At 33.0% G+C, this 15,545-nt stretch overlaps 1 protein-coding gene across 1 annotated transcript; it reads left to right on the forward strand.

Moving 5' to 3' along the window:
- The first annotated feature begins 1,198 nt into the window (after positions 1 to 1,198).
- Positions 1,199 to 13,912, forward strand: LOC127724295 (uncharacterized). The gene is made up of 6 exons (XM_052231224.1): positions 1,199 to 1,440; positions 8,282 to 8,704; positions 10,160 to 10,223; positions 10,760 to 10,921; positions 11,586 to 11,719; positions 13,782 to 13,912. The coding sequence occupies exons 1-6, from the start codon at positions 1,210 to 1,212 to the stop codon at positions 13,854 to 13,856; spliced, it is 1,089 nt and encodes a 362-aa protein (XP_052087184.1). The 5' UTR covers positions 1,199 to 1,209; the 3' UTR covers positions 13,857 to 13,912.
- Positions 13,913 to 15,545: the final 1,633 nt, after the last annotated feature.

Below are 15,545 nucleotides of genomic sequence, written 5' to 3' on the forward strand. Positions count from 1 at the left end.
TAATCGAATAGCACGGTGTTGATTTTGTTTGTTTTCTTAGATACATTTTAAAGAACCTGCAAATCAATTGCTGTCTGCCATATTTGTTCATTGTTTTAAGCATTAATCTGGCAATTGGTTTTCACTTTTGAATTGTTTGACATTTTGTCATTGTGATGCCTTTTATAGCTATATATGTGTTGTTCATTTTTGATGGCCGTACGGTGACCATCAGTTATTTAATCATCGTCATTTGGTCTCTGGGGAATAGTTGGTTCATTAGCAATCAAACACATCTCTGCATTTTTTAATATAAAACTACGGTCTCTTGAATGTTATAAACGACCAAGAAAAATCAAGGAACCATAACAGAAATATTTAAATCTCCAGGTGATTACAACATTAAGTTTTGCTTACACCTTATAATAAAGTCGACTGTTTGATACCTTAATTCTCTGACTAAGACGAATAAGCGCAACTTACATTTAGCACTTGGGGTACATCGAATCCAAACATAATTTTTTGCCCTTGAAGACCATATGTTACTCATTAACATTAACAAAATCAATGCTGTAAACGTTTTAATTGTTTTATTTTAAACTTGTTTACTGAAAACCAAGGTGATGTCGAGGCAGCATTCGGCTGGGTGAATTTTTTCTATCGATTCCGTTCGACTATATAACACAATGGAATCTTTGAGAAATTCAAACGAGCCTCATCATCTTGAAAGTTTCTCAAATTATAGGTAATTGCATTATCCATGTTATTGCATTAGTTTTCTCATTTTAAATGGAATTTAATATCATTTGTTTTCAATATTGTCAAAGTTTATATATTATCAAAAACTCAAAAACTTTCATGTATATTATGGTGTTATTAGAAGGAATTGTAGGTAGAGGGGAGAAGTCAACGCAGTCATGTAGGAACTGTGAGTAATAAGTCAGCGTTTCAGAATATAATGAATACGACCTTTTTTAAAATAAAGAGTCAAAATTAGTATATCAATTTGTTATAAATTGTAACTAATGTCTCAAAAAAAGACAATGTAAGAGTTGTCTTCTTTTCTTTTACAAAAAAGAAAAAAAATAGTAATGTGATGTTTATCAATACACTTGCTAGAAAATATCTCATTCATGAGCCAAGATTTGTTTTCTTCAATGTAAAATGTTTACTTCACTGTGCGAAATATAAATTTATTCAATGTTATGTTTTTCAGGACGTTGTTAAAAAATGCAAATCATACTTTTTGTCTTGGTGTGTTCGATTTATTTGGTGTCATGTGTAATTAATTATTGTCCACAGTACAATAAACCAACAGTAAGTGATGGCGGTGATAGAGTTAAATCGTTTCTGGCATTCAGTGCAAAGTTGATATCTAAATTTGAGAATAAAGCTGGCAGACTTGTCCAACTCCCTGCTGCTTTACTGGCTGAAAATGCGGATGTTGTATGTCTAAATGAGGTAAGTTTAAATCAAATTAAAAAACAATCTTTTTACAACAGCACCAAACTTGTTATATTGACTTCTGCTTTACTTAATTTCCTTCTATTATCTATTTCTAGCATAGAAAACACTTAAAGCTTTTGTCGAAAAACTATATCACTAAATTCATGTTCAAATTGGACTGGTAGTAACATATGCGTTATAAGTCTGGTTCGATATTGTGTTATGTCGTATCGTTTGTGGTATAATTCTGTATTTTCAGTACATTTAACATATGTCTTAATTGTCAGTATAGTCGAGTTACTCGTGGTTCGTCTACAGTTTTTTTGCTTGATGTTGTTTGTTTTCAAGTGTGTTTACTGTTTGGTCTTACATCATCTTGTCTTATATTAGAGTTATTTCATTTTCATTTTCTACATGTATGTCGAGTTAAGATAATAAATCAGCAATTTCATATATATGATTTTAAGTTTAAAGCTACTATATGCACAGGAATTTTTTGTCTATACACAGTTTTGATTTATAAGAAAAACCGACATGGTTAGAAAATACAAACAATAACACCATTACAAACTCAATCCTAATTTTATATTTTTCTACGTGTCTTTAATAAAACAAATCTATTCTATATTTAGAAATTTACCTGTGATAATATAAACGTCACAAAAATACGTCACTTTTTGTGGCGTTGATACATTCTTGAGGCTGACTTCATACAGGAACTTCTTAGGAAGAAAGAAAAAAAGCTAGCAGTATCCTTTATCTTTATTTTCCGCTATATAGATGATGTTCTCTAACTAGATAATTCAAAATTTGGTGACTATGTTGAACGCATCTATCATATCGAATCAGAGATAAAGGATACAACAGATACAGTTAAGTCTGCCTTATATCTTGACTTACATCTAGAAATTGAAAATGAGGGTCGGTTGAAAACAAAACTTTACGACAAAAGAGATGATTTCAGCTTCCCAATTGGGAACTTTCCATTTCTATGTAGCAAGATTCCCACAGCGCCTGCATACGGTGTATATCTCTCCCTATTGATACGATATTCCCGGGCTAGTATTTCCTATCATGATTTCCTTGACAGAGGGTTCCTGCTCACAAGGAAGCTATTAAACCAAGAGTTCCAAATAGTGAAGTTGAAATGATCCCTTCGTAAATTTTACGGACGCCATCACGAGTTGGTTGACCGTTATGGAATATCTGTTTCACAGATGATAGCGGATATGTTCCTAATGTCGAAACTACAATCCCGTTCCCTTTTCACGAATGTGACCTACCGAATTAGACTATTTACCGGGTTTGTACTAACATTAGCAACACGACGGGTTCCACATGTGGAGCAGGATCTGCTTACCCTTCCGGAGTATCTGAGATCACCCCCAGTTTTTGGTGGGGTTCGTGTTGCTTAGTCTTTAGTTTTCTATGTTGTGTTTTGTGTACTATTGTTTGTCTGTTTGTCTTTTTCTTTTTTAGCCATGGCGTTGTCAGTTTATTTTGATTTATGAGTTTGAATATCCCTCTGGTATCTTTCACCCCTCTTTTGAGACGCGCAGTTTATACTTCGTTTGTGGTGTACTGGTGTACTGTCGTAAATTCATTGGATGTGTCCATTGATATTCTGTTGTTTACATGTAATGTATTATTATATTATTTATTTATGTAATTATCTGTCCTGAGAGTTTTTGCTTTTATTTGTACTGTATTCCTGTCTCGTAATGTTGCCATTTTAGCGGTATTTTTAACATTGCCATGAAAGCGGGAGTTTTGGCTAGACATAAAACCAGTTTCAACCTAGCATGTGTTCTTAAAATGTCCTTTTCTAAGTCAGGAATATGGCAGTTGTTATCAAATAGTCCGTTTCTATGTATTTTGGCGTTTGTTTTTGTTGCAGTTCAGTGTTTCTGTTGTTCCGTTGTTTTCCTCTTATAGTTGATGTGTTTCCCTCGGTTTCAGTTTGTAACCCGGATTTGATTTCGCTGAATCGATTTATGAGTATTGAACAGCGATATACTACTGTTGCCTTTATTTATACAAAGAAAAATCCATATGGATAATAAAAGTGACCAAAACGAGACTTTTTCAATTTTTACCAGTTCTTATTTTTTAATATCTACTCAAATAACAATGTTTTTACCTACATGTCTTATTTTTATCAGATATTGTTTATTGAATATAAATATTAATATAGTGGTCCAAACATAGAATATAATTGATAATTTTGTCCCCCTTTTTCTATATGTTGAAAAACGAGAGCGATTCGGTACAAACCATACTTTTATGTAAAAACATGGATCAACAAGAGCAATTTATGTATATCCCGGCTCGACAACTTGCTAAACTGGTTATAAACTGCATTTTAAGTGAGATTTTGGAATTCTTTTATAAGAATACACCAATTTCCTTTGAAATAAATGATCAACTAGCAAACCCAATAAAACATGAAAACTCAATAGATAATTTGACCAAAAGCTATATTTATACTATAAACCAGTACTAATATACATGTATTATTGGTTTCAGTCTTAGATACTGCAGGTAAAGTCTTAATTGAATGCATGCTAACTGACCAAAAAAGGCTGAAATACCCTATTGTAGCAATTTGAGGGCTGTAATTTGACACCCAAATAATTGATACACAAAATAATTAATGTAACATGATTACTACCAACAAATGTGATCAATTTCCAATGTAATGGGTATGGTTTATAAGATTGGAATTTCACATGCCTTTCAGTAATAGGAATAACACCACAAAGTCATAGCCCCATTGATTTCTATGTTAAATTCTGCAATTTCAAGCATTAATGACTACTTTGTCTTAAGTTCAAAAAAGTGATAGTCATTTCATGTCAAAACTATAGCTTATCCTAACTTGTGCTGAAAAATTCTACATATGTTTAATTGCATATTAGAGCGAACTGGTTCCCGGAAGTTTGGTAGTACAAAAAAAAGGTACTTCTGATCTGAACAACAGGAAAAACGTGCCCTCCTATTATAGTTTTATATACTTTTTTTTATTATTCAAAAGAAACTTTCAACAAGGAGTCTACAGTGATCCAAAGTCCCCAAGCTTTCATTTGATACCAAAACTACCCAAATATTTCACCTATTGGCAAAGATACAGCTATGCGTAGGACCTATTTTGTTTAAAATATGTACTACTGTTTTGCACGTTCTTTCTGACCGGGCCCGGATTAGGGTTCTATACTTTAAGACCTGAGCAGTTTGGGGACCGGTTTCGTTAAATCTCAACTGCTTGGAGAGTACAATATCTACTTCATCACCAGGAAAGTAGTCAGCATTTCTATGTTGACATGAATTATCCTAGATATGGTCATAATTATAAATCAACCGTTAATTAAACTTTAATTTTTCGAAATACTCCGCATTTTCTACCCCAGGAATAGACTACCTTAGCTGTATTTGGCAAAACTTTTCGAAATTTTTGGGACCTCAATGCTCTTCACCTTCGTACTTTATTTGGTCTTTAAATTTTTTTTCGACTAGAGCGTCGCTGATGAGTCTTTTGTAGAAGAAACCCGCGTCTGGCGTACAAAATTTAAATCCTGGTATTCATGATGAGCTAATTATGTGCTGATTATTTTGAATAGCTCAAGTGTGAACTTTTGACTCGTACATTTCATGATCAATATATTGTGGTTAGACAAATATGCATTTCAATAACCGTCTGATGTATTAAAGTTGGCTGCTTTCGGCAATGACAAGCTTAAAGATCATGAACAATTGCCCGACTATGTGTTATACGGGAAACAAGGGGTTGCCAACACATCGCCCACTGAGATTGACGATGCAATCTTGTTTTTTCTATGGCCCCGGTTATACATATTGAGCTGATTTTTAGTATGTGAGTCTATTATGGTGAGTTAAAGATAGAGATAATGTTAAGTTCCGCTCTGCTGATTTTTGCCGAAAAAACGGGCTTTGAACTTTGAAGATTTTGTGAAAATAACAGTTATACAGACTTTTTTTTCTAAACGCCTTCATATATATTGAGCTGGGTTTTAGTATGCAAGTCTTCTATGATGAGTGTTAGATCGACCTTACTTTAATTCTTTTTTTCTTTTTGCCAAAATTACGGGCTTTGGAATTTGAGAATTTCATGAAAATAACAGTTAAAGCTAAATATGCGGTATAGGTTATGTTCATTACTGAAGGCCGTACGATGACCTATGTGTTTTAATTTATATGTCATTTGGTCTCTTATGAAGAGTTGTCTCATAAGCAATCATACCTAATCTTCCTTTTTTATATAAACAAACTATTTTCTAAACGACTTCACATATTGAGCTGCTTTTTTGTATGTGAGTTACAGATTGAGTTTACGTTTGGTTCCGCGCCGCTGATTTTTGTCGAAATTGAAATTACATGCTTTAGACATGGAACATTTCGTGAAAATAACAATTGTACGGACTTTTTTATAAACGACTTCACATATTGAGCTGATTTTTAGTATTTGAGTCGACTATGATGGGTTACAGATTGATCTCACGTTTTTTCAGGAACGTTTGTTTATACACAGTTTTGATTTAGAATAAAAACCGACATGGTTAGAAAATACAAATAATAACACCATTACAAACACAATTCCATTTTAATATTCTTGTCATGGTTAGAAAAAACATAAAATAACACCATTACAAACTCAATCTTATATTCGTGTACGTGTCTACAATAAAACAAATCTATTCTATTTTTAGAAATTTACCCGTGATAATATAAACGTCACAAAAACACGACACTATTTGTGGCGTTGATACATTCGTGTGACGCACAGTTTATAATTCGTTTGTGGTGTCCTGGTGTGCTGTCGTGGATTCATGGGAGGTGTCCTATGGTTTACATGTTGTAATGTACTATTATATTATTTATCTATGTGTTTCTCTGTCCTGAGTGTCCTTGCGTTTATTTGTATTGTATTCCTGTCACGTTATGCTGTCATTTTTGCAATATTTTTAACATTGCCATATAAGCGGGATGTTTGGTTAGCCATAAAACCAGGTTCAACCCACCATTTTTTCTTAAAATGTCCTGTACCAAGCCAGGAATATGGCAGTTGTTATGAAATAGTCCGTTTCTATATATCTTGGCGTTTGTTTTAGTTGCAGTTCAGTGTTTCTGTTGTTCCGTTGTTTTCCTATTATAGTTGATGTGTTTCCTTCGGTTTTGGTTTGTGACCCAGATTTGTTTTCGCTTAATCGATTTATGACTATTGAACAGCGGTATACTACTGTTGCCTTTATTGGCACTGCTCTACTGAATTTTGCAGTTTGGAATTTGCAATTTTCATGAAAATAACAGTTATGCGGTCTTCATTCTCAAATTTCCGCGCCTTCAAATGGATTCAAGCTTTTTTGTGAGTGGGTCAATTCATGTAGTTCCAACACATCTAGTTTTTTATGCATTCTATGTATTTAAGTCTCTAGCTATAACACACAGTTTTGGACTATATACGTTCTTTCCAGGCCACGAGGTAAATAAATAAGTATGACATTATTATTATTTCTATTTTAAGCCCGAACCAAGTGATCAAGAAAAGAAAAATTTATTCTGATAGTAAATCTTAACTTTAAATTTATTAAATTACATTCATAATTCATCGACAGTTTATCATCTTATTTACGGTAAATTTTGAACTTAGCAAATTTCTTTATAACAAGTCTTATCGATCAATAAAAATCAATAGTTTTTGTTTATTAATGGCATTGCTAGTTCGCTTTCGACTTATAAGTCTGAATATCCCGTTGGTATTTTCGTCTCTCTTTTAGGCTCTTATCAATCACTGATAAAACATTTTACTTTTAGGCTTGTAGGATTGTTTTCGTAGTTTTATCGTTTTGCATTTTGTTCATTTCTCGTATTAAAAAAAATGAAATCAAATAATTTAAAAGGATACCACACTATGCAAGATCTTACCCGTGCCTCCCATGATAGCCTTTAGGCAACCAAATAGTCTGAGGAATACTTTGGTACGGGGTAAAGTGCCTATGCCGAGCATTACTTTTGGATAATGCCGGTAGTGTTGTGACAAACTCTGCAACTGTTTCCTGTAGATGCATCAGTATCATCAGCAAGGAAACCAAAAAAAGCTATACGGTATCTTGCAACATGACCTGCAAAAGTAAGAATGTGAGTTACATTCTAGAATGTTTAATTTGTGACCTCCAATATGTTGGTGATTCAGAGCAACCATATCATTTGATAAACGCCTCAATGGCTAGAGGAGTGATATCACTAAGAAACCAGTTATCCCAGATAGCCAAAACTTCAGACAGTCGAACTGCAAACTCGGTGACCTAAACCACATGAAAGTCTTAGTTATTGAACAAATCATTTCCCGAATTAACCCCAGCGAGGTTTGGGAAAGTTTCTTGATAAAAGAACTAGATGGAATTCATATATACAGCTTCAACAGGAAGAATTATTAGCAGTGTTCTTTGATACAGGTGTTGCATCAATTTTTACAAATATCTAAATGTACTACTTTTGGACAGGGATGCATAAGTACGCAGCCACGTTTTTTGGTTTTTTGTTTTATGAGGTGCAAGAATTCTGATTAAAACTGCTTGTTTAAATTTACGTATACGAGTGAGCTAATTTTACAAATAAACTGCTATTTGCTGCATTTGATAAAAAAAATTGACACTGAAGAAGGCTATTTGTTGAGGCGAAATATTTGTCGATACGAATTTATAACATCTTGTTCGTATATTACTATCTAAAATCAGTATCTTTGACCAAATGTTAAGACTTTTATATACAAACATATACTTTTACAAAGATTTTATTGATTGGTTTGATAGTTATCTATGCTTCCTTTGTGTTCTTTCAGGTGTTTTTACAAAATGATATATCGACTATATTTAACAACGTTAAGCATAAATATCCTTACGTTTACAGCTCCATTCACGATGGAACGACAAATAACTTCTTAACTGCGAATTCATCTCCTTGTCCATTTTTTCTAAGAATGAAGCTTTTGGTATGCATGGTACAATGCGCTGGAATAACAGACATTAAAGGAATTATAGAATGTGACAAAGAAAATAAATGCAATGCTTGGAAAAACCTGAAACAAGAATGCATTACTTGTGCGGGAGCTGTAGGAGCAATACATGTGACATCATGTGTTAAAAAACAGCAAGTTAATGTTGCTGGTAATATGATTCTTAGTAAATATCCAATTACAAAAGCAGAATCGACATTCTTTGTAAGCGATAAACAGGCCAACAGACAAGGAAAATTAATTGTTGAAGTATGTAGCACACTTTATAGCATTTCTGCTTTTAATTATTGACTAGCTTTCTAATCCATTATACTGAAACAACTATTATTGGGTTCAAACTGCACAACGGTCTATTAAGGACATTGCAATCTTCATTATAACCATTTTTTTTCTAATTCTTTGGCAATTTTATCCTTTCTGGACCGATTGTTTAAAAAAAATAATTTACCTGTGGTATAGGATGCTCTCTGTAGGTGATTGCCTGAGTTAAAAGTTCATAACCTTTATCAGCTCTCTAAATAAATCGAAATGTGATAACAGTTGTTAGAGAAATAAACACTTTATATTTGTTTGACATAGAAATCAGGAATGTGGAAGGCACGCGAAGGGGATTTTCGTTTATCAAAACTGAAAAGTTATTTGATGATCATTAGAGAAATGATTCTTACAAAGTTGCTTGTGAATTTCCAGATTTATCCAATCTCGATAGTAAAATTATCGAATTTAAAGTTCTCGCCGAGGTTCTGACTTTAGTTATCGATAGTTTAACTATCTCGATTGGTTAATTCGACAATCAACTGGTGCAAATGTAAGATTCTATATTCACTTTATACCCATTGACGTCTGTTTAATTGCTGGCATTTGTTTCATTACAGCTGTGAGAACAAAGTTTATCATTAATGCAGTCATTCTCTTTAAATTTGCAGATCATAAAAGATAAAATCGTTTGAAAAACAAAGGTTTTCCTTCCTTAACCAGATTTGGCACCATTGTTTCAAATTTTTTATTTCAATGATCGTCCACCTTATTTTATTGGTTTGCAACTGTAGACTTAATCCGCGTCTGGTATAACAAATTTATAAGCTGGTATAACAAATTTGTAAGCCTGGTACATGTATCTTTAGATTTTGTTATTCAATAAGGAATTTATACTTCATACAACATTTGATTTAGCATTGAAGTAGTTGAAAAATTGCTGATACCAAAGATATTCTAAATATTATAGCTGTCATTGATTATTATTGTGATTACATAAACAATGGAACATACTTCTGAGTACATAAATAATGGAATATACTTCTGAGTAGATAAACAATAGAACATACTTCTGAGTAGATAAACAATGGAACATATTTCTGAGTACATAAATAATGGAACATACTTCTGAGTACAAAAACAATGGAATATACTTATGAGTACATAAATAATGGAACATACTTCTGAGTTTCAAACAATATAAATGTAAATTTTCAAACAAAAAGATGACAAATAATTACCTTAAAATCTTTCGGAGATTATAATTCATTTTGCAAGAGAAGAGTGCATGGAAGAATAAGTTTGTGTGGGTATGTATGTAAGATGAGAGATTGCAATTCAAAATGACGTGTCCTTGTTTCAGAGTTGCCCCCTTTCTCGTCATCCAGTATCCAGGACTTTGTATATTATTATTATGTTCTGATAGTTTATTGTTTTATTTCATTGAAGATTGCTGGACGTACTATTGCTTGTACAAAAATGCAAACCGCTTTGAGTGATGCTTATTATGAACGTAAGAATGTCTACATTTATTTTCTGACACACTTGTAATGAGTAAAAGCTTTTAACGAGACAGCAAACAAATAACCTTGAGATATCTATGTCTTAAATATTAATGTATATTACCTGTAAAAATTTAAAAAATATGTTTTAGGACTGTTACGTCTCTTATGTCAATTGTCTATCGATATAACATGTATATCTAGTACGAGGGTCTAGATAGGGTGTACAGAAAAGAGAATGTAAGTAAAAAATTGCAGAATCAAGTTAAAAAAAAAGGATGGATAGAAACCATAACAATTAAAGAATACCGAAATGAAGAACCCCCATCCAGATCCTCTTGAATTCAAAGGCATTTAGTGAATAATTTGTAACCATTGAATATTGTCAGTTTGATTCGACAATCAATTGTATTGCACCTATTTACTCAAAGGTATACATAATATAAGTGTGACTAATTCATCAATCAATGTTCTATAACACAAAACTTGACAAAAGCACCAAAGTAGGCATAATAAATTGTTATGTGTAATATTTATCTTCGAATAGCTGAAACAAAGCAACTGTTTTCCTCATCTTGGGCTTTAGAGAACCTCTCACAAGCTAAGTGCATATTGTCAAACTTTGAACAGCAAGAAAAGGTCATACTGATGGGCGACCTTGAGTGTGGACCGGCAATTCCCTCTAATAACATAAGAAAAGACCACGAAGGTAAGTAGATTAACGACCTTCGTCACATTACATTGTGCGCCAAATCTTTTTCATAATAAATTTGTAAGTTAAGGCGGACGGGGTTTTGCCGTGAATTTCCATGAAATAACGTTTAAAAACATTTACGACATAAATTGCATTTTACAACCACAACCGGGTTTAAATTGTTACCCTATAAATGGAGTAAATAGTTCGTAAGCACACGAACAACAAACACTTAAAGGTGTTTTCCAATCAACCAAAAGGCTTGACTTATGAAATACCTGTTCACTTAATAACAAAATACAGCATATGCCTTTGAACATCTGATTAAGATTGTTTCTTGTTAGGCGGAATGGTGTATTACATTTCCAAAGAAACTCGAGATTTGCTAGGACAGAAAGCATTTTAACCGTCGTTTTAACTACATCATGGTATGTAATGCATCTGTGTGTTTCATTTCTTTCCTTGTGCAAAACCGTATTCTAAATAATTAATTATTTTGCCATATGGATATGATTCAAATAAGTTCCAGAAGAGATACTTCTGTACCCACAAAAAAATAAATCAAAAAAGAAAAATTGGAGTAATACGTTGAACACTTGCACTATGATCAGTTTTTTTTTCTTCAGTTTTATGCTTCTTAGGATAAATGATAAATGAACATAGTATGATTTTGTTTCAGTTTCATACAACAACTTGACTGTCCAGTTCGATTCTCCATATGTTAGTGATGTTGGTCAGAAAACAAGTAGGGGTGCAAATATTATTACTTCACACGTGATGCAGAAAGGTTACAACGGTCATCATTCTTGCTCGGTATGTTTTAATCAGGATATATAATAAGGATGAAAGCATGGGCAAATGCACAAAGAGTCATTTGTATTAAAAATCATTGAAGAAGGCAGACCTGTTAAAAGTTTATTTTGATTTGAAACCATTTCTTGAAATAACGGCAACATTAGGATTTTATTATTGTAATTCAAAATATATTATTCCAGAAACATGTCATGAAAACTGACATTTGCACGATACTTATATATATATATAACACTAAATCGATTGCCGCTGATTAGTCCCCGATGACTATTGATACGACATTACTGGTACGATTTACATAATAAAGTTAAACTGGTTTATTTTCAGTTATAAAATGGTGTTATTGAACTTAAACTAAGATTGGCTTTTAGCGTTCCTGATGAAGACAAATCCAAAAAAGAGGTTATAAATTTGTATTGTCTTTTTTTTAAACGCCCTTGCGCAGAGTTGACTATAAACTTTTTGTCTGTTCTTTTTATGCCCGTTATGTTTTGTCTCAAAAGTTAAATAACAAAAATACCGAACTCCAAGGGAAATTCAAAACGGAACGTCCCTTATCAAATGGCAAAATCTAAAGCTCAAACACACCAAACGAATAGAAAACAACTGTCATGTTCCCTGGTACAGGCATTTCATTATGTTGAAAATGGTGGATCAAACCTGGTTATTAATATAGCTAGCTAAACCTCTCACTTGTATGACAGTTGCATAGAATTCTTTTAATTTTCTATGCATTTGCTTTCCAAACCTTTTGAAATTTTTGCAAGAAACACGTTTCGTATGCACTGGAATATCAAACATGTATAATACTATCATATGTAACAGGGCCACACAAGTTACGTCAAGGTTAAATTGCTATCTTTTCAGGTTAAATAGAAAATATTATAAACACATACCTATAATTTCGAATAAGGTGATAAAATATTGACATATATTTACAATGTGAAAACTTAAAAAAGATCAGTCCTTTTTGTGAGTGGAATTCTTTCTCCAAATAGTTGCTCTAATAGAAGAGGGACGAAAGATACCAGAGGGACATTCAAACTCATAGATCGAAAACAAACTGACAACGCCATGGCCAAAAATAAAAAGACAAACAGACAAATAATAGTACAGATGACACAACATAGAAAACTAAAGTCTAAGCAACACGAACCCCACCAAAAACTGGGGGTGATCTCAGGTGCTCCGGAAGGGTAAGCAGATCCTGATAGATTGTGGTCGTTAACAAGAAAAACCTATGGACAAGATTACTTGTGTTTTAAAGATTCCAGTTATGACAGATTTTCCCAAATTGTTGTAAAGTGCATTGCCAATGAAATTTCGTACCCATATGCCTTTTGCAGTTCCTAAATATCCCATATGTCAGTGTTTTATCTTAAACTTAATAATAAAAAGCACCTCGAAGCTTTTGTCCTTTTTCTTTGGCTTCGTGTTCCCTTTCTACAGCATCATGACGTTATTCTGAGTTCATTAAAAAGAAAGAAAAAACAAACCGCCGAAAAGCAAAAACAGTCCCCCGAAAACCCTACATAGCAACATTAAATTATTGGAGATAGATTCACACTGTCATATGACCCATCTGTCTAATATCGATAAGATGTCATTATAAACACTTTTGTCATGATCCTGGTTTTTACTCTTGTAACTTTTTTTGTTGTTGTAAATTACGGTGGAAGCACTCACAAATACTTACTCGGTTTTTTGTTTTCTTTTCTATGTTTTCTTAGTTATACATTGACTAATTGTAGTTGACAGAAATGTATGATCTTCGGTATTTCTTTTCAAATTGATTAACAACAAGTTTAAACTTGGGTAGAGTCAGAATTTTACATACATGTATAGTACGCATGTTTGTCCTTTAATAAAAACATAAGTTGACCTGAAGATGTCAGTTTGGTTTTATTAGTGTATGGCTGCTTCCTGGGACTTCGTTAACCTTTTACTCCATTTCTCCAATATATGTACTTAGTATATTAAGACCTGTATTTATATATGTTAATATATTTTTGATAATGTGTTTTATATTGCAAATGCTAATATTGATCTAATTTTGTTTTAGCGTGTTCTTGGTGGCAAATACAATGGAATAGAACTTTCGAATCAGTTCGGTGTTAAATGTACCATAGCATCGTAATGCTGCAGATTGATAAAATAACGTGTCATGTTTAAATAAAGTGTTGAACAGCAAACATATCTTTCGTTTTTTTTTCTTCTTTGAATGTCGCATAAGATTATTAAACAGTTAAATTATCAATAAACCACACAAAGCTATACAAACAAAATAATATATATTGAAAATAAACCATAAATAGTTATAGACATTTGCACTATTGCACAAACAATAAAAACATTTTCATTTTAACCCTTCCACTCCAAAAAGGAAAATAATAAAACTTTAACCCCTACCCCCAAACAAATCAACTGTATATGTATTTGTAAAAATCAGACATGTGATAAGAGATTCGAAGCTATTTAGCATGTCGATACCTCTATTAAGGCAGATCAGATCAGAAAGTAAAGCAGTGCACTTTCATGCAAAACATTTGAATAAAAATCTCTGTCAACTGCAATCATTGAGTCATTTAGGAAATTCATTGTCAAAAGTTGCGAAATATTGCCATACCAAACATACATTATTATATAGAAGAAAGAAGATCGAAATTTGGTTTTATGATTTAGGAACAACAATATAAATCACAATTTCTCTTAATTTTTTTACCATTTTCACCTTTCCCGACCGATTGTGAAAAAAATGTTCTCCTCACTAGTGAAAAAACTGTTCTCGGCAGCTGATTGGTCAATATTTCTGCCGGGACTAATTTTTCTCCAACTGCATGAAATATTGGTGCGCCTTGTTTGGAGGGACTTCCCGGAACAGAACATTTTGCCTTCGAACTTATCGGATTTAGCCTACTTTATACTCGTAAAACTCCTTGGTTACGTGTAAACAAAATCGCGAGATCATCGTCTGCTCAATAATTAAATAATAAAAAGATGTCCCTGAACGAAGTTCCGGAAAGGGGAAAAAGAGTAAGACTTCTCTCGGGTGAAGAAGGTGTTATATTAGCGGAAAATGGAAACTTTGGTTTCCCGTTATGGGAAATTAAACTAAATGATGGGGAAATTATCACAGAAGCCAGATACAGGTTCAACTTTCTAACTGATCCTGAGGTACCAAAAGAACCAGTAACTTCTTCCTCTCCGCCTACAGTAACAGAAGAACTTTTGCAACTTTTTCAATCTCAAATGTATGACTCCGATGATTCTGACATGCCTACAGTTTCAAACCAAACCCTCCACAAACACATCAATCTGAAATACCCAGGGCAAGAAAAGATACCACAAAATATATCAGACAGTTTGTCCCCATTGATGAAGAAGAAGTTGATAATTTTATAGCAAATCAAGAAAATAGGGGTACAGTGAAAAAAACTACATCAGATCTTCGCACACTTATGCAGTTCTTGGAGAAAAAAAATGAAAAAAGAGAAATACATAACATTCCAGCAAAATAACTGAACAACTTACTCAGCCTATTTTTCATATCAGCTAGGAAAGTGATGGAGAAAACTATGAACCAGCAACATTAAAAGGCCAGTTCTGTAGTTCCAACAGATTCATAAAGCGCCATGATTATGGACATGATCTCACAAAGAGTATTGAGTTTTGTAAGACTAGAGATGCAATAACAGCTCAACATGTAGACTTGAAAAAAATGGGTAAGGGAAATGGATCTGGCAAGGCAGATGTATTAACTGATGCAGATATTGATGCCTTGTTCAGCAGTGGACAGCTGGGATTATCCAATCCGACTGCATTGCTT

The sequence above is a fragment of the Mytilus californianus genome, unplaced genomic scaffold, assembly GCF_021869535.1.
Source record: "Mytilus californianus isolate M0D057914Y unplaced genomic scaffold, xbMytCali1.0.p SCAF_14, whole genome shotgun sequence".
Lineage (NCBI taxonomy): Eukaryota > Metazoa > Mollusca > Bivalvia > Mytilida > Mytilidae > Mytilus > Mytilus californianus.